The sequence below is a fragment of the Pholcus phalangioides genome, unplaced genomic scaffold (assembly GCF_987345545.1).
Source record: "Pholcus phalangioides strain wild (caught in Gottingen) unplaced genomic scaffold, Ppha-v1.0 ptg000003l_1, whole genome shotgun sequence".
Lineage (NCBI taxonomy): Eukaryota > Metazoa > Arthropoda > Arachnida > Araneae > Pholcidae > Pholcus > Pholcus phalangioides.
Window position 1 is genome coordinate 19,449,568 of NW_028301596.1, and position 25,560 is coordinate 19,475,127.

Below are 25,560 nucleotides of genomic sequence, written 5' to 3' on the forward strand. Positions count from 1 at the left end.
CATGTGCAAACAAAATCAACATTACCATTCGGAATCAGAATCCTGGACAATAGTTATGTTCAGTTAATCAAGTAATTAACTGACGAGTTATCATATTTATCAATACGATCTTGGGATTATATATAATCTCTATTATATGATATGATAAATATATATCAATATATGATAATTTCTCAATTTATGAATAAAATTTAATGAATTAGAGTTCAGAAAAAAATTAAATTTTGCCTCATTTTATTGTCTGCTATTGAGAGTGTCCACTAACAGGGAGTGAAATACATTAAAACCCTATTCCACAGGACCGGGGATCAGAAAAGTGTCCGTTAATGAGAGGTGTCCACTAACGGGGAGTGTCCATTAGGGGAGTCCACACGATTCATCCACTACAGTGGAATGAATTGTGTTTATTCATTCCTCTGTAGAAGCAATAAACACAAACAATATAGAAGCCACCAATAAATACCTTGTCCTACACCAAACGCCAACTGATTCACATGAATATACAAAATTTCAATAATATTCTGTCTATTAGTTGTAAAAAAAAATCTTGCAGATTGAAGCATATAGAATGCATATGCCTTACTCATCAGTAGGATGTCAAGGATTCTAAAATATTGTATGCGAGACCCATTGTTTACAGATATTGATTCCATATCAATGGAATTATATGAATTTTACCAAATCTAAATAGACAAATTTGGCTGAAAACCTATCGGAAAGAAAATCAGCACGTTCTCCCAGCTGCAGAAAAATCCAGATCACACTCATTGATCCTATTCAAAACCTAAAGGTGATATAGCACTGAAATCCTATCGGGAATATAGAAAATACAGATCCCCTGTTTCCTCCACGCTGACGGACATCAATTCTGTCATAAAAATACCATACCATGATCTAAAATATTAAAGTGTTAAAAAATTGCTAGAGAAAAGCTATGAGGTCTCACAGAACCCTGCCCGTCTTTCTAGGTATAGTCTCCCTCCCCATCTTTCTAGTGTTAACATGTTTAATATATGGGTTTGTTTTTGAGAAAGACATTTTAATTCACTGCAGATTGGCAGTAGTGTTTTGTTTCTCGCTGAAGGGTAATTTTTCTGCGATTTTAGCCATAATCTACAGTTTTTATCACCTTTGGAATTTTTTTTCATCAAGAATCTGTGTTATTAAATACAATAGATATAGATTATGATCATTTGGGATTTTGAAATTTAGTTGCCTCATTATTTCAACAATATGTGAGTGGGAAAATTAACCTCAACTTACGTTTTTAGTCTTGAAATTAATGATGTACATTTATGATGTACCAGGACAGTATGACTGTACTGATAAAAGTTTTAAATCTTTTGATACCACTGTATCCCAAAAACCTCTTGCAGAACCAGTTGGAAACCTGTTGACTTAGAGCAGTAAATTCTAATTTTTTAGACGTGCCTTGTGAACATCTATCTATATTTTTGAAACCCTTTGAATCATCAATAACTTGAATAATGAAAAATTTTCTGGCCCCCCCACCCTAAAAATTGTGTTCTCACAACCCTGTTTTAAAACCCACTGTAATAGAGCTATGTAACTAATTGTATCAGAAATTGTACTTATATATTTTTTCTCTTTCTGTCATCCTAATACTATTCAGCTGACAAGGTATAGGACCTACGCATATTTACTGAGATCAAGGATGGCTCAGTATCCAGAACTTGATACACCTCTTGTACAGACAAGCATCGGCGAAGTCGAAGAACCGGTTGAAAGGCACAAATCATCTAATTCATCTCAAAAATCTCCTGTTCAGGTGAAGAAACAGCGATCGGCATCAGTACCGATGGAAAAAGACATTTCAAGCATGCGACAAAAGTTGACTGAAGAGACAAACGTTAGTGACTGATAGGAAAGATTTTTGTTTTTCGATCGTAATTTTTTGTTCACAGCCATGAACGAAAGCCTCATCAGAATTTCTTTTCTTTTTTTTTATACTGAAACTGTGGATGAAACTCGGATGAGAATCCGCGTTGTGTTTTACTGACGATTTAAAAAAAATAACACTGATTTTGTAGGTCATAGAGGTGCTTAAAAAAAAACTTCGGAAGAAACTTTATACCATAGGTTTGATCAACACATTAGTATATTTTAAAGTTTGTGTGATCAGATTATAAAAGATGAAATATGAAAACCATATGGTGCTCAAGGCTGCGATTTAAAAAAATAGCGGTATATATATAATATTTATGTAAATGTGTTTCTGCCATGTCATGTTTCATAATATTTCAGTGCCAACACGTGTGCGTTAAACTTGTAAATACATTGTGGGCATTATTTTTTTTCGAGAATTTTGTGAAGAATTCCCGTTTTTCTTTTTCGACATTATTATTGTCATTATTTTTTAATTTCAAAGTGCATTTGCCAAAAGTTTTTTGCGAGACTGCATAGTTCTTTGCGAGTACTTTTTGTTTATTTTCTCTATATTAAGTAGGTTTATTCTTTAGGCATTAATTAATTTGAATGACTTCTAACGAGTCAATATCTATTTAAAGAGAAAAAATGAAATACTATATTACATGTTACTGAAAAACTCTCGTTATAAAGTATCGCTAGCATAAAGTTATTATATAGCGTTCCTAACTATGGTTGTTTATATATACATATATAAATAAATATATATTATATATATAGAGAACAATCACACACATGTGAGAGATGACGACACAGTTTTTTCTTTCTTGCAAGATGTTTAGCAAGCAAGCAGACAGGTGGCTAGCGAAATTTTTCAATAATTGTTAAATAATAACTAGTCTGGAAAAATTATTTGCAGTGCATGGTAAAGTTTTTTTAGCCATGTGTGTGTCTAATGTATCTTTGCGATCATCAAATTCTTTTATTGTATGATTTCGATAGCATTTAGGTGTAAGACCAACAAATGCACTCTCAATGATCATGATCGATGTGTTTCTGCACGAGTTATTATTTTTTTATGGTCGCTGAAGGGTTTTGCAGCATTAAGTAAAACAGTTTTTATTTACCTTCACAGGTTTCGTTATAATTTCATGGACTTCATTGCTTTCCATGCTTATTGGAAACGGTTTTTATTTTGACAGAATTTTGATTGGTGTTCATTTATGAATCTTAATCTCTTTCCATTCTTATTGAAAACGGTTTTTTTATACCTTGACCAAAGTTTAATTGGCATTCTTCTATGAATCTGAATTGCTTTCCATTGCATGTTGAAACACGTCATTTTTTTTATCTTGACCGAAGTTTGAGTAGCGTTCATTTATGAATCTGAATCTCTTCCCATTGATATTGAAAACAGTTTTTATTTTTTTACTTTGACTGAAGTTTGATTTCTGTTTATTTGTGAATCTGAATTGATTTCCGTTTATTTGTGAATCTGAATTGCTTTCCATGCACATTGAAAAGAGTTTTTTTTAAAATTTGATCTGAAAACAGTTACATGCTAAATACAGTTAAAAATGTACTGAAAACAGTTTTTTTTATCTTGGCTGAAGTTTGATTGGCATTCATTTATGAATCTGAATTGCTTTCCATGCATAATGAAAAATAATTTTTTTTTATTGCGACCAAAGTTTGGCTTTCTCATTTATGAGTCTTTTCATGGTAATTTCGAAGTATTTGGTATTTTTACTTTTTCTTTTGTTATTGGAGGACCAAAATGGAAATAAGAGTAATTGGTGTGTCTGAAAGTATTGCATGTTGTCATGTGACGAGCTTAAAAAAAATTGCTGCGGAATGTGCTGCAACCACCTTTGAATGAATGATTACTGGTTGAAATATTTCAGAATTTTTCTTCACGAGAAACAATGAACATTTTCTATGTGTTCATTAAATGAGAGTTTTTGTGTGTGTATGTACTGTTGCATGTACATATAGTATTTGTATTGTTCATGAAACGAGCAAGACAATATTGTACAATGTACATAAATGTTATCGAGTTGGAAATCACTGAGGCTATTCGTTGTTCATAGAAATTAAAGATTTATAGGTATTTAACAAAGGAAAAAAATAGTCTTATACCTACTATGTAGCAAAGACAGTGTGTCGTGTGTAAAACGAATTGTTTTGTAATGGTTCTTTTGCTCCACTTAACCATATGTTTTATTGAATAATGCATACCGTTTCATTCAATCAAATTTCCTTGGGAAATGTTTTCACAAATTTAATTTTTATTTTTTATATCATGACAATAAACAGGGCTTGACAAGTCAAAAAAAAATTGGGCACCAGAAAATTTTTATAGCCGCCAAACAAAAATCTGTCCAAAATAGTTTATTGTTTTACTTGCCCAGAACCTTCCAGACTTGCTTTTCATGCTAGCAAACATGCTGATATCATTTCTGATAATTTTGTGCTTTCCTCAGGTTTCAATTCAGTTATCATACATGAAAAAATTAGGCGCCAATATTAATTTTCTAGTCATCGTGGCGATCTGGCACCTAGGATTTGTCTGGCAATAAATGTGACATGTAGCTGATAAGGTTTTCGTTTTGCATTATTTTCTTCAATTTATATTCGCTATATCCAGGGGACAATTCTATCTCTCTAAAATCCCCTAAATACAAGGTATCCATGCTAAAGGTATCCTAATGGCTTATACCGAGAGAATCGTGCGTGCTTGGTTATGAAAGTGCTGTACCATTGATGGGGAATTGCTACAGGGTTTGTTTTTTTACCACAGTTGTGCATGCTAACTGACAACAGCTGTTTTGAGATGCTTTTTGCAACAGTTTTGCTGATTGCCAGTATTTGATCGGCTGAAGATGGTTTCCTAATTTCAAGGTTTGCAAATTTTAGCTGATCTCCTATTTCAAAAATAAAAGTTACCATAGAGAGCAATCAAGCCCACGAAACTTAAAATTCACGCATAAAACATGATACAAGTAAAAAAAGCTGCCAAGTTGTTTGCTTCCAAATTCGAAAGACGGGGACAGCACTTCTGGAACACATCGCAGGCATTCTTCAGGAACAAACTTGATGGTACACAACACATACATGGCACACCAATTTGCTAGAAGTTGCTCAGAGAATTGTTTATGAGGTGCATGCAATAAGTTTCAGTGATAACATGCAGATGCCACAACATAAGTTTGCTGATGTTTTTTTTAGTAAATAGGCGAACATACTTTTAATCAGTGATGTATGTTAAACACTGCAATCTGAGTGGAATGTGAAGTCTCCAGCATGATTTGAAACAGCTTCTGCAGCAGTTGATTAGATAACATCTGGAATGCTACTAAATACCTGGCAAGAGATTGAGCACCATTTGGAGAGCTGCACAGCTATTAATGGTACTTATATGAAAGTTCATTGACCCACCAATAAACTTGAGGAATTTGCCTCTTCAATGCAACTTGAAATTATAACTTGTTATGGTTATGCATAGTTATCTTACCATAAGCTATTACTTTTGGATACTTTTTTCCCGGACAACCTGTGTTTATAAAAGTTCTGTTGGTGAGAATATTGGCTTAATAATTTTACGTAAACTTACCTTCAATGATGCAAAATACATTTTCACTTATAATAGATGCTGCTGCTGAAAAAAAATTGGTGTTATTCAGCATCCAACCATATATAAATGGGTTTCTCTAATATCTCTGGATCTTTTCCTCATGCAACAGCATTTACGGTACAAATCTTTTGGCTTGTAGCGTCTTTGAATCGTTCAATTATGGGGGAGGCTTTTTTTCACACCCTTTTTCTTTTCAATAGGGTAAATCAAACGATCTCACTGGCCAAGAGATTTCAAGCCAATAATGATCGTAACTTCAGAAAAGTATTCTGTCAAGTATGCTTGGGTGTGGAAGGAGGTAATTTTCAGCATTAATTATAAGCTGGTCCTGTTTTGTATTGTTTGAAAATAGGTGTATATAAATTTTCAGTCTGCGTTATCTCAATAGGATAATTTATAAATAATATTTTGGGGCTAATAGTGGGAAAATTAAAATACACAATACACATATACCTGAAAAACTCATGACAATTCAATAATTTGTGATACGTTACAGTTGTTTTTGTATGTATCACACCCATTCCACTGATGTAATCCATCAGTCATTTTTGAATGCTCAGTTTTTGTAATTCACACTTTTTTTTTTCAACATGACATTCTCTTCTAGTATGTACTTCCATCTTTAAATGTAATATTTACATGACCATCTTCATATACAATGCAATACCATGTTAACAATCTAACACAAAAATTTAATTTGAGAAAAAGATTGTTTTGAAAGAAAATTGCTAATAAAATGTAATTAAAAGCAACATTTTGACACAATTTATCGAAACATTCAAGGAAATTTTAAAATATTGCGTTGAATTGAGCGAGAATCGAGCGAGATAATGTGCCATTTGCATTTCAGTATGAGTGTTTTGATTTTTATAATCATTTGATCTATTTCATCGTTTCGCTCGAACAATTTTGTCACCAATGTGTTCTCAGAAAGTTCCTCGTTTATTTGATTGTTTGTTTTTGTAATAAAATGTGTATATATTGATGAACATTTTTTTTATGTTTCTATATTCACGTCTAATGAAATGACTCGAGGTTTATATACTGTGTGTCTCTTAGGAGAATTTCAGATTTATTTCAGAAATCAGTGATGAGCCTTATACGCTTTTGAATTCAATCCTGTTATTGATGAAAAATGTGTATTAATATTGTTCATTTTGTGAAGTTTATTTGACATGTATTTTCTGTTGCATTTTCCCTCGATGAAAAAAATTTAAACAAAAACAAAACCTCTCTGATGATTATACTGTGAATATTCAAAATTTGATTGAAAGAAATTGTGATAAGAAAAATTCAATAAAAAACAGAGTATTAAATTACAAAAAAATTATCTTTTTTGTGAAATTTCTTTGTGTAACCGTATTTGCCACAAATCCCACCATTTTTTAAATTACTTTATTCATGTAAAAAAAACTGTTTTTTACTGTTGAATTGTTCAATTCAGTGTGTGTTAAAGCTGGTCTGAAAAATCACAGCGGTTGTCTCAAGTGATGTGTAAATGTGCCACAGGCCACTGAAGAGATCCGGGAATATGTCACAGGCCACTCTAGTGATGTGGAACTGCACCATGGAGGCACTTGATCTTGAAATGGCGTATTTATAGGAGGCTTAGAGGGCGGACAAAATGATAGAGGTGGCAAATTTGAGGATTGAGTTGCCAAGAAAAATATTATCATGGGAGATGGGCATTTTCATATACTACCATAAATCAGTGACATATTTACAAGAGGAGGCTTAGCAGGTCTGTAGCTCACAGCAGCAAGTTCAGAGTGGCAGCAGATTTAAAGAATGAGTGGCCAAAAAAACTACTAGAATGGGAGGAAGGATGGCAAAATTTGTATAATTCAATAAATCTGCCTCTGCCCTGACAGCAAGGGACTAGGTCAATGAGTGACCAAAGGGCAAGCACGGGAGTGAGCAAGGATGTGAATGACCAAAGAAAGACCTATAAAACAAGGAATCACATGAGTGACCTAGAGCATCTGTAAGAATGTGAGCAACAAAAAACGTGTACAAAATGTTAATAATTGAAAGAGTGGTTATAAGGGAGTGTGTGAGCATGAAAGTGACCAAAGTGACTTTAGAGGCACAGGTGTACTTGCAGGAGTGGGGAAGACCAAGTGGAATATATCACATGGTGGTGAATTCGAGGAAAGATTAGTCAAAAAAATTAGAATGGAAGAATGCGGCAAAATATGTGTGTAGCCCACGGGCGGCAAAACCATAAATGCACCTCTGCCCAGACAGTGAGTGACCTATAGCGGGAGCAAGCAATGAATCACCAAAATAGTGACCTAGAGAGTTTGCAAGCACATGAGTGAGCAAAATAGTGACTTAGAATGTGAGTAAGCATGTGCAGAAGCGCCGACATGAAGGGAGCCGAAATGTGCTGGCGTTCCGTATATTATACGGGACCCAAGCATGTAAGTGGGATGGGGAAGGTGCATTGCATTGTTTTTTCAAAATTTATTTGTTGGGGACCTCGGTCTCTTTCAAAATTTACTGGAAGGCGCTCAAATGGCATCAGCCCCTAGGTTCCAGCGTCTATGAGCATGTGATTGCCAAAAAGAGTGTCCTAGAGAGAGAGAGTGTGTGTGTGAGCATCTGAACTATGAGAAGAGTGATTTGAAAACCAAAGTCCGTGAGCAATGAAAAGAGTGACCTAGAAAGCAAAGAACCACGTCAGTTAGCGGCCAAACGAATGACCTAGTAACCTTACGTCATCAACCACCCTTTATAAAAATATGAAATATTCTTAATGGCATCCTCAACTGTGGTTTGTGGGCACCTGAACTAACAATCTCCCTATTGATAAGTCTCCTAGAGAGCCACTTTAGTGATCTCTAAATGTTTCGTGGATCCTTCAAGTGATCTAGAAATGTCTTTAGGCCGCTTAAGTACTCTCGAACTGTTTAAATACTAATACAAAAGGGGATTGCTTAGAATGCTTTAAATACTAATACAAATACAACGCCACAACAGGCAAATTGCCCAACGAGGTGGCTGACTTAAGAACATCATATGCACGCATCATTCAAGTGATCCGTAATTATGCCGCGGATCACTTGAGTAAGGGGCCGTTCAAGTATTACGTCATCATCGATGGAGGGGGGAGGGGGTTTCCGATTTGCTGACTTTGGATGACAAGGGGGGAGGGGGGGGTTTGGATAATGCTTACGTCATCAACCACTCTTTATGAAAATATGAGTTAGGATTCAGGAGGGCAAAGCTGATGACGAAATTTTGCTGACGTGGGGGGGGGGGGTCAAAAATGGCTAAAAATTTGCTTACGTAATATTTGAGCGGCCCCTAATCTGAGAAAGTGCCGGGGGGGGGGTAACTTGAGTGATGTAGAGCCGCACTGGGGGTCGCTTAAGTGCTCTAAATTTTTTTGCACAGGGTCGTGAAATTCGTAAGCCCGTCCCTGGGTAAGGGGACCAGACTTCCAAGTCCCCCCCACTCCTTGGAGTCATTGCCTTGGCCCTGGGAGTTAAAGGGCCATGGCTTGAGTATTTATTTCTAGGTTACTTACTGTGTGTGTGTGAGCGTACGCGTGCATAAAATAAAATAACCCAATGCCGTGACACGCCTGTTAAAACAAACTTTCTTTTATGAAAATAACCAAAGGCGGGGCTGACAGGGCCCCGGGACGATTCTCATCATATTTTTGTTTTTTCGCGCAAATTAAAATTATCTATCGAGGGGCCTGTCTTATCTGGGGGGCCCTGACCAAGGATTTTAAGATTTAATGCCGATAAATTTTTGGTGTTTTTTGGCGAATTTGGCAAGCACTTAGCAACAAGTTCCGAGAGAGTAACCATAGAGGAGGAGATGACAGGAGTGGAAAACAAAGCTGCATCTTTCAAGCGGCTTTGGTGGAGTGATAAGGAGGAAGTCAACGGAAACCAGACAGTTTTGTCGTCCTTGACAAGTTTTAAGCACGTGTTGGGGAGGAGCAGTGAATAGAAGAGAAAAAAAAAAAAACCCCAATAATTATTGTTGCTTATTTCCTTTCTGTGGTTAAAGCTTGAATATCAAAGTGGGGTTAGTGGCGCCATTTATTCATTTTTTCTTCGAAAAAAAACAACTTTCTTCTCCTACATGCAATTGCTGAACATGATGCTGAAGTGAAATCGCTGTTTTCGGATCTCCTCGGGTGAGTTGTATATGCTTTAATAAGTTTCTTTGAAGTATTTTGACTTGAACTTTTGACTGAAACGTAAAACGATATTAAAATGAATTGGTTACTTACAGTCAGGGTTGGTAAAAAAACCGGTTTTTTTGGTTTAAACCGGTTTTTTGTTTTAAATAGTATTAACATTAAAAACAATAAAATTTCTGAAAAATCATTCAAACTTCTAATAATTAATTAAAATAAAATATTTATTAATGTAATTAACACTATTTCCATATTAATTAATCAATAAATATTTCTTACATTTTAACAAAAACCAACTTTTGCAATTTAATTATTTTTTGCAACTCAATGTATCACTGTTTGAAAATTCTTTTAATGTTATTATTAATCATATAATATATAAAGGTTTTTTTCTCCAGTTACTTTCAGTAATACTTAATTAGGAAGCTATTTTGCAAAAACTAATAAAAATTAGGTTAATATAATGTATTTAATGAAGCATGAATAATGCAGATTAATTAGCAATGATTCACGATATACAGGGTGATTATAACTAAGGTTCTGATTTCAAAACATTGTAAAAAAAGAACGATTGTCAGAATGACTTGAAAATTGACATGAATATTCCTGAAGAAATGGAGTTTTATTTGGGGTAAAGGGGAAAAAAAAAACTTAAAAATATAAAATTAATGACATCCAACACGTGGGAAATTTGCTTTCAGAACGGAAACGATAACCAGTCATGGCAAAATGATAATTATAGCATTTCACGATTTCGTAATTAATGGAAACATCACAAAAAAAACGAAGTAATCAAACAACTACAACTTACTCAAGAAATGTTAAATATGTTGTCCACCGTGTTCTGGATATGAGGTGAAAGCACAAAACTTCTTGTTCAACAACAGAGTATGCCATGGTCATGATGTGGATGCGCTTGCAATTCACCTTTATTGAACCAACCTCTCTCTTCCCCCCCCCCCATTAATATTCCCGAGGAACTTCTAACATATAGGAGATGCGCGATCTGACCACTGCTCATAACATTTTGTGGCACCCCCCACGCCAGAAGTTGCATGGGTTAAGTTGCATTCTGTTATTGTCGAAATGGGTCTTCAGTAGCTGCTTTGCTGGTATTGCAATGTGCAAGAAGTTGTTCTATCCACACACTGATGCTGTGGAAGTGCCGAAATGATGTGGTTGCACAAAATAGATTATACTGCTGGCCAAGTGTACAGCATCATCTACTTGCACTTTTTTCCTTTTGCGAAAGAAACTTCCATTGCTCCAGGAGTATCCATGCGAATTTTCAAGTCATTCTGACCAGTACTTATTGTATAGTTTTGGAATCAAAACTTAAATTATAATCACCCTGTATATAGCTGATTATTTTTCATAAATCTGTTACTACTATACAGTAGAACCTTGATTAACTGGGCTTAACCATGAAAGTATAAAAAAAAAACTTATTGAATATTAAGACTGGAAGATATACAGTAGGAGATGTGCTACTTCTTATGAGAAAGAAAATGTATGTGAGGTAATTGTCTTTATTGGAATACAAGACCACCTGTGTGTGTGTGTGTGTGTGTGCCCCTAGCATGATGGTGTCACTACTGTTGCTGCTTCTTTGTGAAGGGAAAAAGAAACCTGTACGAGAAATACACCACTGTAACGAATCTATTTTCCCAGTATGGATATTTTTACTAACTCTCTGTGGCCTTACAGCACCTAATGCGTTTTGTTTGTATATACGTTGTTAAAAGAAGTTGAGAAGAGAAAATCTACCTTCCAAGAGAAGAGAACGTGAGTTGGAATGTGGCTTCCGTCCTGGAAGGTTGTCTGTTTTGAGTGTGCTTCGAAATAAAGGTTTCTTCGTTAAGTTCCGTAGTTTCGTGTATACATTGGACACCCCTCCAATATCAAGTGATTGGGGATATTCCGCCACCTCACGGAAAAGAGACGCACCTCCTACACGACGTCCCCCTATAAAACTGGCGCCCAACGTCGTGGCTCGAACTCAAGGCAGTACGAAACGGACATTCGATCTCAACTGTGAGGTTCCTGATAGCTCCTAAAATCGAAATGGCGTACTTGGCCAAAGGTAAGAAACGTGATTTGATCCTACTCGCTCTAGAATTAGGAGAGGAAGTTCCGAATGATTCGCGTGTAGTAGATCTCAAGCATATAATAACAAAGTCCTCCGGTTATGAGGAAGAATTCGTGAAATCCCTGCTGGCTACTATTATCGGAGAAAGAGAGGGAGAAGAAGAACGAGCTAGAATAGCTGAGGAAAGAGAAGAAGAACGAGCGAGAATAGTTGAGGAAAGAGAAGAAGAACGAGCTAGAATAGCTGAGGAAAGAGCTAGAATCGACGAAGAAAAAGAACGATCTAGAATAGCTGTGGAAAGAGCTAGAATCGACGAAGAAAAAGAACGATCTAGAATAGCTGAGGAAAGAGCTAGGATCGCCGAAGAAAAGGAACGAGAACGTTCGTTTGAACTTGAAAAGATGCGGTTGCAGCTTGAGTTTCAACGACTCTCGCAACCGGCAGAAGAGCCATCCGTCGCTCTCATCGATCAGCCCAAGTTCGACGTGAAGAGGTTGATCCCGAATTTCAATCCGAGTGAAGATGATATGTCGCTATTCCTAAAGTTGTTTGAAAGACAGCTAAAATTCTTGAAAGTGGAGAAGGTGAACTGGGTTGCATATCTGCTGGGAGTTTTGCCGAATGAAGTTGCTAAACTCATTGCTCGAGAACCTGAAGATAAGGCTCATGATTACGACCACATCCGGGAGGTTCTCTTACGCCGTTTCAAGCTGAGTGCGGAAAGGTTCCGACAGCTCTTTTCTACTCACAGAAAAGCACCTGGAAGTACCTGGAAGGACTATCACTTTGAGATCCAAAGTTACTTTGAAGGCTGGCTGTCCGAACTGAACATTGGAAACTTTGACGAGCTGAAAGATTTGATGATTTCGGATCAGATGAAGAAGAGGATCCCACCTGAAGTTAAAGAACATTTTCTGGATGTTTGGAGTGAGTGGACTACCCCTGAAGAGATCGTGGAGAAGCTTGATGCTTATGATAACCTTCGAAACAAAAAGAGCGAGATCCAATGTGAGAGGAAGAAGTTGCTGTCAAAGCAACATGAACCCCCTAGGTCCCCTGTGCGACAAAGAGACTTTCATTCTAATCAACGTGCGAATCCGGAATCGGAAGATGCAGGACGTCATCCTGCCTTAAGATGTTATGGTTGTGGGGAACCTGGTGTTACCAAGTCCCGATGCCGAACGTGTAATCCTCCAACGGATAGACCAGGACCCAGTGTCAACGCTTTGGACTTATACAGTTTATCACCCCATCCTAATACGGAATCGAAAGATGCCAGTAGCAGTCATATCCTAAGATGTTACGGGTGCGGAGAACCTGGTGTCGTCAAGTCCCGATGTCGAACGTGCAGTCCTGCCACGAACACCCCAGAAGTTAGTGTCGACGCCTTGGACTTTTACAGTTTCTCAACTGAGAGACATAAAAGAAATGCTATCGAAGTCATGATCTGTCATAAGCGTGGAGCAGTGTGTGCTGACACGGGTGCCACACATTCGGTGGCAGGGGAGAAGCTATATCATCTCCTACAAGAACATGGTTTGCCCTTTTCCCGCAAGACTATCGTTATGAGACTAGCCGATGGATATGCTCGTAGAGCCGAAGTCCTAACTACGACTGTGGACATTAACGTCCAAGGTAAAGTGATTCCCACCGAGATGATGGTGCTACCACAGGCCAGAGAAAACCGAACCCTTCTCGGTACCGACTTTCTCAGTGATGCTGGTATCATCCTGGATGTTCAGCAAGGAAAGTGGTACTTCTCTGAAGCTCCTGAGAAGCGACATCCGTTCGTCGAAAGCCCATCTGAAAGTAGTGCTCTCCTGGCACTACCTGCTGAGTCACCCTCGTGTCGACTTCGTGAAGATAAAGGTACCCACCTTACTTCTCAGCAACGAGAACTTGATTCATTCCCGCCGGAGTTCAAGCGATGCTTCAAGCCAGGGGGAGGCCCGATACCTTTCATCGAGCAGCGAGAACTTTATTCCTTCTCAGAAGAATCCAATAGATGCTCCAAGTTAGGGGGAGGAAGACCTTACCTCAAGCACCAGATCAACAAGAGTGGTCATGACAGGGTATACCGCTGTAAAGGTGGCCCTGGACAAGGCTACGAACAGTGTCGTGTTTCAAATTCTCACTCGACCTTGCGAGGAGGACATGCTTGCTATAACTGCGGTCGACGTGGACACGTTGCCCGAAGATGTTGGGATCCGATAGTGTGTTATCAGTGTAAAAATAGTGGTCATATTGCCCGTAACTGTCCAGGCAGCCACACTGATAAGCTATCCAGCCCAATTGGTAAAGGAGCCAAGCAGTGTGAGCTGTTCAACTTCATTGTAGTGGAGAAGAGTTCACGGACTCTCCGTGAGTCCCAAAGTGGGAATGATGTTTTGGATAAGATCATTGAAAACGTTGAATCTACTCAGGAAGCTGAAGATTTCCTGAACGGGAGGAAACAAGAACTCGTCTTGAATCCCTTAACGCAGTACCGATTCCAAGGGGAGTTGACTCCATTACGAGATGCTGAGACCACAACCGTGGTTACCCGGACCCCAAGAGAGTGGCGTCCTTCAAAAGTGCATCCGAACCCTAGTCGACGTCCCCAGAACCGGTGTGACTCGAAAACTGAACTTCGACCTGAGACAAGCGTGTCAGCAGTTGCCCGGAGCTTCCCGTTCTGTTCGTCAGGAACTACTCCCAAAGGAGAGATGGCTCTTACTGGCTCCTCGCCGAGACGTCGTCGGAGCCAGAGGGGGAGATTGTAACGAATCTATTTTCCCAGTATGGATATTTTTACTAACTCTCTGTGGCCTTACAGCACCTAATGCGTTTTGTTTGTATATACGTTGTTAAAAGAAGTTGAGAAGAGAAAATCTACCTTCCAAGAGAAGAGAACGTGAGTTGGAATGTGGCTTCCGTCCTGGAAGGTTGTCTGTTTTGAGTGTGCTTCGAAATAAAGGTTTCTTCGTTAAGTTCCGTAGTTTCGTGTATACATTGGACACCCCTCCAATATCAAGTGATTGGGGATATTCCGCCACCTCACGGAAAAGAGACGCACCTTCTACGCGACGTCCCCTTATACCACTGCATTTAGATGTGTAATGCAATCCTTATTCATGAATTTGCTGAAGATAGAGCATCAGAATGTAGCCAAAGGTTAGAAAATGTGGCGAGAATGAGAAATTTTGGCTTCTGTATATAGCTTTAAATAACTAAGATATTTCATATGAAAAAAATATATATATTCTGGCCAATTTTATGGGACTTTTTGAAAAAAACCGCTTGTAAAATCTTATGTCATTTAAAGATATACCATCAGAATGTACCCCAAGGATATAAAATGTGGTAAAAATGAAACATTTTGGCTAATAATGAACCAATATGATATTTTTCAAGGAAAAAAATGATATTTAGGCCACTTTTATTTGATTTTTTGAAAAAAACCACTTGGTTAAACCAAACAACCCTGCTTACAGTTATAATTTTAATTGTTTAATTTTAATTGTTAATTAATTTTAATTGTTTCGATTTTTATTTTTGTAAAACATGATTATTAGGTAGGTCAGATAAACGAGACTCTACCGTATTTCTCTTAACTGTTTGGAAAGCCATTGCTAAAAACTTTGTCCATTTATACGTCTCGTGGGAAAAACGTCAAAGCAACTCCCCCCACCCCATTACGCCCAGAGTATGATTTATGGATTTGTCGTCCTCCAATTTTAGTCCAATTTTCTTGACCACGCATTCCCCGAATTTGCCGCCTTTTTCCTATTCTAGTTGGATTTTCTTGACCACGCATTCCTTGAATGTGCTGCCCTTTTGCCTATGGTTGAGGATCCCTATTCTATCTCGATTTTCTTCACTCATTCCTCGAATTTTTGCCGCCCTTTGCCTATTCTGGATCAATTTCTTTGACCTCGCACTCCTTGAATTCGCCGCTGTTCGCCTATTCCAGTCTAATTTTCTTTACCACTCATTCCTCAAGTTTGCTGCCCTTCTATTTTTAGTCCACGCATTCTTATTCTAGTCCCATTTTCTTGACCGCCTGCCCGCTTGAACCCCGCCGTTTTCTCTCGGTCACTCTCGTGCTCACATTCCCATGCTAACACAAATCATTTCATGTTTCAGATCACTGTTTGGTCGCTCAACCTCTAGGTCATTCAAAAGTTTACACACGATCTGCGTCATTCTTTTGGTCACTCACCTAATCCTTCGCTCTAGTGAAGTCACTCTTTTGGTCACTCACCTAATCCTTCGCTCTAGTGAAGTCACTCTTTTGGTCACTCACCTAATCCTTCGCTCTAGTGAAGTCACTCTTTTGGTCACTCACCTAATCCTTCGCTCTAGTGAAGTCACTCTTTTGGTCACTCACCTAATCCTTCGCTCTAGTGAAGTCACTCTTTTGGTCACTTCCATGGTCACATACAGTGTTTTTGTTCTCGAATGCTTGCTCACACTCTAGGTTTATTTTTTGGTCACTTAAGTGCTCGGAAACGCTTTTGGGTACTCGTTTGGTAGCTCATTGACCTAGTTCTTGCTGTGGCGAGGTCATTCTTTTAATAACTTCCATGCTCACACCAGTGCCGTCTTAAGGCGTGCCCCCCCCCCCCCCGGGTGCCTCAATGAAGACGAGGCCTCACAACATTGAGATCTGATTGAAATTTTCGAGAAGTTGTTTGGTAGGGCCTCAGAAAAATCAATTGGTCCGGAGGCCCCATGATATTCTTAAGACGGCCCTGGCTCACACTCTAGATCAGTGTTTCTCAACCGCCGGGCCGCGGCCCGGTAGTCCCGGTAGTGGGCCGTGACATCATTCATACCGGGCCGCGACTGATCTGCCGTTTCCTTTTCTCCCATTCACGTTCCGTTAATCACGTGTTTGACCGGGCCTTCCACTTAGAAAAATAAATGAAACCGGACCGCGGGCTTCCAAAGGTTGAGAACCACTGCTCTAGATAATGGATTTTCAACTAATGTTCCGCTGAATCCTGGGGTTTCGTGACAGATTTTCTGGGATTCGCATGATCAAATGCCACGGAAAACTTCAAAAATCCCGACCCCGGAGACCTTTCAAAGAAGAGAACTTTTTTTTACTGATGCTTGCAAAGCGTCATCATCAAAGTATCAGCAAAATTTTTAATGGTGACGAGAAAGTGTCGTTTAAGGAACATCTAGACCACTTGAATGACTGTGGGCTGGATGTTTTTGCACACTCTGGGTCAGAGAGTGACCACAGCTTATTCCAAGATAATATGAAAAAAAAAAAACAGCTCTCAAAAGAAGAGAACCGCAACATCCATTTTAAGAACACCATTGTTTGCTCACCGACAGCTAATAAAACTGTTACAATTCTCCGATTGAAATTAGCAACCAGATTTTGATTGATGTGCCGTATAGAAAAAACTATATATGATATGATATTAGTTGATATTTTATAAGCAATAATATTGGTTAAATTATCAAGTTTGCCTTTAAATTGTAATAGTTGATATTTGTGAGAGGTAAAACAACGTTAGTAAAGTCCACGAAGTGCAGCCGTTCTTATCTTTAGTATTGTTTTCGATTACAATCACAGAAAACCTAAGATCGCTACACTTTGCGATTGTTACTAACGTTGTTTTACCACGCACAAATAACAACTGTTAAAATTTCGAATCGAATTTCATAATTCAAACTAATATATTATTGCTTATAAAATATTGACTAATACTATTATTATTCTTTTCATACGGCACATTAAAATCAAGATCCGGTTGCTAATTTCAATCGAAGAGTTGCAACAGTTTTATTCGATAGGTGGTGGAAGGTGTTCTAGTTCATTGATGTCTTTCTCTCATGTAAATACAGGGTGATTTTAAATTCGTGGGACAACCTTTAAGAGGTGATATAAGACACCTAAACAAACATTTTTGATCATAGAATATGCGGTCGAGGGTGTTTGTGGAGAATGTGCGCAGTAGCACTTCACCAAAAACAAATATAATATTTTTCCGACGGACTTGCTGCGATATATGCCATCAACTTGCCATATGATTGGATTGGAGTTTTTTTTTTATTGGTGCAAGGAGCACATGGTTACACTGTGCGAAACAGTGATCAAGCGATACAATGACTACTTGTAGAATTTGCATTACCCAAGATGCACCATACCTTCAACATTACAATTGGCGTACGCAAGATCGACTTTTAGAAGGGGCACATTGGGTTTGTGGAGTACAGGCATCTCTCGTAGAGGAATTTTGAGCTACTAACCGTCTCACAAATCATTTTAAATCAACAGAAATGGATGAAGATAACATGCGGTATAAAAGGCCATTTTCTTTCGATATTTTAACATTTTACTAAAATATTAAAAGATATTTTTAATTTTTGATAGTCTCCCCCCCCCCCCCCATGTTCTCTTCTGCGTACGCCTCTGATCATAAACGTATGAACTCAGGGATGTCACTTCGCTAGAGAATTTCACAGCAACGTGTAAATAAAAGTCAAATAGTCACACCTTTATAAGGGCGGCGAAATATTCGCCTCAGGCGGCAGAATTTTCAGGACCATCCCTGCGCAGAGGCATCTTCCTCCTCCTTTCTCAGTTTCCAAATCTGGTAACCCTGTTTCCTGTGGTCATGTTGTCGTCCCCCCACCCACGGTCATGATTTCTGTCGCACCCCCGCGTCACGAAAATTTCAAGGACGAACCGGGAATCGAGCTTGAACACACCTATAAACATCCTTTGGTACTTTAGCCGAATATCTTATCGAAATGGGATACTGAGCCCATGAGTGAATCAGCACTCACAAGGCTTTCGCCTTTCCCTGCGAGCATCTCGGTGCTCATCATCCCTCCCATCCTAAGTTAGGCCCCCCTCCCCCACACACACTGTGATGTTTGTTGGGGGGCCACCTCTGTATTGAGTTTATAGTGTACAATAATAGAGATTTGTCCCAGGATTTCGTGCTAGCGCCCTGCCAGTCCTACCCTTGTGGAGGGGGGGGGGGGTCATAAGGCCCGTTTACACACACCGTTTTATCGTACGTTCTGGGGGGACCAAACCGGTCTGAAAATCGTGTCATTTTTTCGGGGTGTCTACACGCAACGATTTTTCAACCGATCCAGCTTGTGACTGTTGATGGATGTCCACAATGGAAGACGCGCTTGCTATTCACTCTTTACCAATTATATCAGTTGCAGAAGAGCAGGAAGAAAAATAAAAGAAATCGCAGGTCAAAGACATAATTTACTATATTAAAGAATCCATGAAGTGGAGGGAACATAATATAAAATCAAAATACAAAAAAAAACTATTCACAAAAAACGAAAATTACCCAACAAAAAAAATGTTGGCGCACTGCCATGGGTGGAGATACGCCTGGGGGGGGATGCATCCCCCCCCCCAGCGTCAAAATTGAAGTCGACAGATATAATGTATATGCATATATATGAATTGACATTATCATCATGCCCCTTCCCCCCCCCCCCAGACTTCAAAGTCTATCTCCGCCTATGCGCAGGGCAAGAAAAATACGTACAACTGAGGTCGGTAAAAGGCAAAAAGTGCCCTGAAATATGTCTTCTGATACGTGGATTTTATAGACTCCTTTGAATGGACGCAGACCATTTCAACTTTCGGGGGTCGCCGAGAGATGTGCAAGAAGTTTGACCGTTTTCTTCGTAATTGTTTACTTAATCCGAGGTGGCCTCGGTCCGATCCTCCTCGAATTATCGAGAGACTACCGTAACTCTCTATTTGAGTTAAAATACCACTTTCAGAAGTTTCTCGATAAGCAAAATGGATTATGGCGTGCAAAACATTTCGTACAGCCCGAAATTCCGTATCTACATAAAAAAAGTTTTAGGTGCCAATACTGACCAAAAAAAGGTTTTTGACCAGTTCAGCAATTGCAGATCACAAAGTTATAATTAAAAAAAGTACTTTATTTATACAGCCAAACACGGTTAAAATGATATCGAAGATTCTGCGAAATTTTTTTGCGTACACACGATTCGTCCTTAGTAGATCCCGGAAGTTCAGGCAAAATGCCACATAAATATATTTTTTTTTTTACTTATTTTTAAACTTTTCCGGTAAAAATGCCTTTTTTGAAATTATCGTGCCATAAATGCCTATTTTAACAGTTTCAAGTTTATTAGTGAATTTCAGAGGCATAATCTGTAAAACTTGAATATTACGGGCATTGTGAAAACTTCAAAAAAAATCGCTCTTTTTAAAATTTCACAAATCTCAGTATTACTTATCGTCAGAAAGCCGCCCTCCCCAGCCCCATTTAGACGCAACTAAGTGATCTGAGAGATTGGTGTTGGCATGTATTAATTTTGCTTTGACCGGATGATATTAGCCGTGTATGATTTTGTTTCAGATGAACGCAGTCCGTGTTAGAAAAGCGGAGGAAAGTTAGAAATTTGTTTCTCCTCACAGGCTTCATATAATATGTCTCGCTCAGGCATTGGACTGCGTTGTATGTGTATAATGGACCGATGATTGTCCGAAAAGGTCTTGAATTGGCAACATGGCTTATGGAAGGCGGAATAGGAGCAAACAGGGCTCTGGGGCCCATGTTGTTTGGCTTTATTTTTTTGCACCATAAATGCGCTGCAAACAACCATGGTTATTTATTAAACATGCACATTTAAAATCGATTAAATTGACAAGAGTTCCCCCTCATGGGTGTGTGACAGATGCGGTCATGCAGGGCCCCACGCTTGAAGTAGTCTTGTATACGTAGTAATATAAAAATATTTTTTTTCTTTTTACAAAAATAGAACACGATAGCCATGTTTCAACTACAGAAATGATAATGATTATTCAAAATGATACGACAAATAAACGAGAATCATTCGCAACTCGAAATAGCTCCACAGATCATTATCCCTACCGACCCCGCGTCTGGTAATCGTGGCCCTGGAATTAACCTAATCCTGACGGTCTAGTAACATTTTATTTTTGACTTGAAATCCATTTAACTTAAATAATAATGTAGTTATTATACATTGTAATTAAAATAATTCAGCTATTTTTTGGGCCCTCAATACCTGTTTTTAGTTATTTGTAGTTTTTTTTTTTCATTAAAATTATGTCTTTTTTTTGTGCCTATTTTATTCATTTTTAGTGCCTTTTTGCCTGCCTATTTCGATCATCTTTAGTGCCTAAACTTCCGGGCTCTAGTCATTACAAGTAAGGCTGACGTACTTATTTTTTGGATCAAAAATGTAATCGGATGAAATCAAATATAATGTAAATAAAGTGTTCATTGACCATAATTGATCTAGAACAGTACGGTGAATTGGGATCATAAATACGAGGCATCACCAATTTTTGCTAAAAATTATAACCGATTGTAGGTAGAATTATCGAAAATTGGGAAAAATGGAGAATTTTCTTAAAAAGACATGCCATAAAAACAAAAGAAAGAGTGACAAAAAAATGAATCGTTGTAACCGAGGGCGTTGAATTTCTTCGACGTTGTAAGCAACGTTCATGAAAATTCTTCTGTATGGGAATTAGTCATTCCGCCATAGAACTGTTGTTATAGAAAATTTGTCATTAAAACGGCGATCGTTATAAATAAGTCTGACTGGAAAAATAAATTCAGGAAATTAAAATAAAATACAGTGGATCCCGCTTATAACGTTTTTCTAAAAACCGCCATGAGGAAACGTTGTAAGCGGGAAAACGCTTTTAACGGGAAATCTCAATTAGAATTACCTAGACCCCCCCCAAAAATTAGTTGCATCAAGCGGGAAAACGTTATAAATGGGAACGTTATAACCGGGATCGACTGTACACGAAAATTCATTCCATAAAAAAAGGGTGCGAGGAGGTCGGCCACCAGATTTTTTGACGCGACCTTGAACCACTTGACCTTCGATTTTTTCCGTCTACACGACACCACCGTATCGCAGACACTCCCTCTTTTCCCCAAAACGGACGACAAAACCGGCCTATAGTGCTCACTTAAACCATTGAGGATAGATGCTTGATTTCATACTCAGGAGATAATCACCAACAACACAGATGAACAACACCCTATGATTCAACGATTAGCATCATGATTATAATGAAAGCTCTTGATTCGTGAATATGCCTCTCAATGAGGATGACAGGGCTCCAACTTCGTGAGCACAAACAAAGAGTTCAGTCAGGCACGACATGGTGACCCATGCATCCTGCAGTAGGGTCATTTCACCGTCGCTAGTGGTGGTCGGCTGATGTTGGTTTTCTGTGGTTCCCAACTTCGAGAGGCGGATGCGAGCCGATCTCCCCCCTTTGAAAAATTTCGCCATAGAGACCAACAGGGCTACAACGCTATAATTATTCAATCATTGCACTTCAGCCGTAGTTAGAAAAATTGGCGGCAGATGGCGGCACTCCACTTTAAAAGAATTACACAGTAACAAACTTCATGCTAGGTTCACAACACGTACACGCACGTTCCAACATGCACCAATTCGTTAGAAATTCCGCAGAAGAATGTGGACGAGGTGCATGTGTTATTTAGTAGTAGTGGGGCCACAAGGTTGAAATCTTTGGTGCCCCCCTGGTCAGACGCTTCACGACACCCCCCCCCCACAATTATGAATTTATAGGGTGAAAAAAATTATGAAAATCATCTCGGGCTGGAGCCCTGTCAGCCCCCACCCCACTCCCCATGTGGGGGAGGGGGGCATGCGGAGACCGCAGTGAAATAGGGGTTCCACGATAAGATCTGACACAATGGTTTGTGATAAGGTGTTTCTGTATCATACTCGGGGAAATAAAAGCGATGGGCGAAATAAATTTTCTTGTTGGGGGGGGGGGGGGCTAGGAAAGTTGCTTTCAATCAGAAATTTTTTTTTAAATAAGTTGCAATTTGGGAAGACTACGCGATTCCAAATTTGGCAGTTATAATGCGGATCAGGAAAATTTAAATTGCTTAAAGGGTTAAGTTCCTCACAATAAATTTCTAGAGCACTTGAAGGATCTGCGGAACATTTCGAGATGGCTCTGACTTATCAATAAGAATAATATTAGTTCAGATGCCCACAGACTAGGGAAAGGTTTTCTAGTTTCGGCAAATGCTACATATTTTTATAAAGGGTTGTTAATGCGTAAGCATTATTCAAACCCCCCCCCCCCTCTTCCCGTAACAATCTGACGTAATGACGTTGAATGACATTTTCTGAATTTTCCTTAATTTCGCAATTCTTTGATACAGGGGGAAAACAGGGGCGTAACCAGAAATTTCGTTCGGGGGGGGGGGGGGAGACAAAAGTGACAGAACAATGGATTCGGTCATCTTTTTCCCTTTTTTCGGTCATTTTCTCACATTTCGGGGGGGGACCAGACCCCCAAGTCCCCGCTACGCCCTTGGGGGAAAAGTTCAGGTTCTTGTAAATAGAGGGCGCTTCAAGAAGGCAAATCGCTGCAAATATACGAATCTGAGTGCTATAAAATGTAGGTTGCACGATTAACAACTCATTTCTGAATTTTCTTGTCACTGGCGCTTGCATAATGTTTTCATTGTGATTTTGACAATGGTAGAAAAAGCACTGTTGGCGAAGTTGCTTTAGCTCAGCTACAAATCATCAGCTGAAGCTTCACCAACGTTTCGGACACAGAAGAGATTGATAATAAAAAAAAAGAAAGAATTCTGCGATTTGCTTTCGTGCAGCGCTCTCTATCGCGCAAAAACAATCTCCCCCTCGTAGTAAGAATGACAACCGCAAATTGCATTCAAATACACAAATTCCTTCAATTTTTATGGATTTTTAAACGATTTACGAATTTATGGAGCACCCTGTACATTAAGTTGATCTGCATATCAGAGGGTGCATAACCTGCGGCCCACGAAAGGCGTTCCGGTAACAAAAAAAAATAAATGCACTCAACACGATAAATGTCTAGGCTGACCATATTTCCTTTATGAAAATACTGACGGTAGTAGCTCCACGGGCTTCATGGAAAATTTTAATTTGGCCCGCAATGTCTTGAGGGTTGAAGACCTCTGGTTCATTCGTATGCATTTCCCCCTTTTCCGATGGTACCCACGCGCTAAGACGGCTCTGGGACTATCCCCTGATGGTGCCCACGCCTTAAGACGGCACAGCGGCTAATTTCCGGTGGCACCCCATGCGTTAAGATGACACTGAGGGCTGGACACCGATGGTATCCACGTGCTAAGACGGCTCTAGGGGCTATCCCCGGATGGTGCCTATGCTGTAGGGCGGCACTGGGCTAATTTACAGTGGCACCCTTTAAGCGGTTTTTAAATTTTTCCCGAGATGTTTCGGGGTGACCGAAATAAAGCAGATAAGGTTTGACGAGATATCTCGGGATTGGCGCTATAAGGGTTAAGGTAACACTGGTGGTACCCACGTGCTAAGACGGCTCCGAAGCTATCCCCCTGATGGTGCCCATGCGGTAAGACTTCGATGGTACCTTGGATTGCCCTGTGTAATCTAAGAAAGAACCTTTAGGAGAAAGGAGATGACCGATTTCTCTATTCATGAATGTCTTTACATTATTATATGTTGTGTGGCTCATGTTTGGGGATTTTCTCCGAAAATCTAATAACATAAAAATCTATTTTGCTCTTCCAGTTTCTGTTTTCTAATTCTTCGCTGTTGCCATGGCCGACCAGAAGACGACGACGTCGCCGAATGACCTGGCCTCTCGGCTGATCCAGCACACGAAATCCTTTCTGGAAGAGGTCGAGGACCTGGTGTACTTCTTACCCAACTGGATCAGTCACAGGTCGGATACTCTGGAGTCGCTGGGAAGCCCCCGACGGTCGACGGGCCCATTGTCTTGCTTCACCCCGGCTGCGTGTTCGATCGGTCCCGCGTTGGTCAACAAGCTCGCGCAGGTGGACCACAGGGTCGCCGCTGCCGCCAGCACCATTGGGAACGCCATGTCGTTTGGCTTCACGTGCGGAGTGAACAAGGGCAAGCAGGAGTTCAACAACAGGAGGCTAAACGTCATGGCGTCCCGCTTGCAGGAGGACCTGTCAAACACCACCGATCTAGAGGGGATCATCGCGCGGGTCAAGTCGAACCTCGGTGCCCTGCTGAAGGATTTCCAAGCCTGCTGGAACTTGCCGGCCGACCAGCGTGATTCCAACCAGATGCTGCGTGGGGCAGGTTCGATTCTGAAAAGTTCTTCCACCGTCAGCGAAACTGTCCAGTATCAGTCCTTGATAGGTTGGGCGGATCAGGTCATGAAGCTCCTAGATCAGTTCCTGGCGATCCTGGGGCGGTCCAGAGCACCTAACGGACAGGTGAGGGAACTCCTGCGCCGCAATTCTACGCCGGAGGTCGTCGTGGGACTGAGCGAGCTCAACCGTTGGGTCGAAGACCTTAAGCAAGGCTACGACGCCATCAAGAACGCGAGGAACGCAGCTCGACAGAACGTGAGGGTCGCCGATAATTTTCTGTCCAGGATGCTGACCTCGTCGAGTTCGGAAGCTGTGGCAGCAGCACCCGAGGCTTCAAATTCATCCGGCAACGCCAACAGATTTCCCAATAATCGGGGTGGTGGTGGTGGTGATTTCGGTGATCACGACATTGTCGACGAGAGCACGAACGAGATCGATCGTTGGTTCGAGGAAGTGAGGCGATTGATCATCAACAGTATAGAGGTCGCTGAGGAAGTCAGCCGACTCTTCTCTGACGATTTCATTCCCCTCAGGTGAGGTTCTGACAGGCAACTGGATAACATCGAATGAGTGTAATGTCATCCAATCATGTTCAAAAATCGCCATAATTTGTGAAATTCAAGAATCAATTAAATGTTTTTTGGATGCA

General features: G+C 39.7%; 2 protein-coding genes across 7 annotated transcripts in view; both read left to right on the forward strand.

Annotated features, from left to right (window-relative positions):
• LOC149088219 (uncharacterized) overlaps positions 1-6,822 on the forward strand; it is a 144,229-nt gene extending 137,407 nt beyond the window's left edge. For all 5 annotated transcript variants that reach the window (XM_089245571.1, XM_089245574.1, XM_089245572.1 and 2 more), the window contains one exon: positions 1,634-6,822. In XM_089245571.1, coding sequence (XP_089101697.1) covers positions 1,634-1,882 — 249 coding nt within the window. In that variant the 3' untranslated portion in view covers positions 1,883-6,822. The remainder of the gene's footprint in view (positions 1-1,633) is intronic.
• Positions 6,823-8,861: 2,039 nt separating this feature from the next.
• LOC149088221 (uncharacterized) lies at positions 8,862-25,560 on the forward strand. 2 transcript variants are annotated; one of them, XM_089245577.1, is made up of 3 exons: positions 9,346-9,677; positions 20,889-20,953; positions 24,358-25,560. In XM_089245577.1, the coding sequence occupies exon 3, from the start codon at positions 24,387-24,389 to the stop codon at positions 25,446-25,448; it is 1,062 nt and encodes a 353-aa protein (XP_089101703.1). In that variant the 5' UTR covers positions 9,346-9,677; positions 20,889-20,953; positions 24,358-24,386; the 3' UTR covers positions 25,449-25,560. The 2 variants fall into 2 exon arrangements, with proteins under 2 accessions (XP_089101702.1, XP_089101703.1); XM_089245576.1 differs by lacking the exon at positions 20,889-20,953 and having other exon boundaries at positions 8,862-9,677.

Excerpts from the sequence above, each read along its gene's own strand:
- LOC149088221 (XM_089245576.1), top strand. The coding sequence starts at position 24,387 with ATGGCCGACCAGAAGACGACGACGTCGCCGAATGACCTGGCCTCTCGG.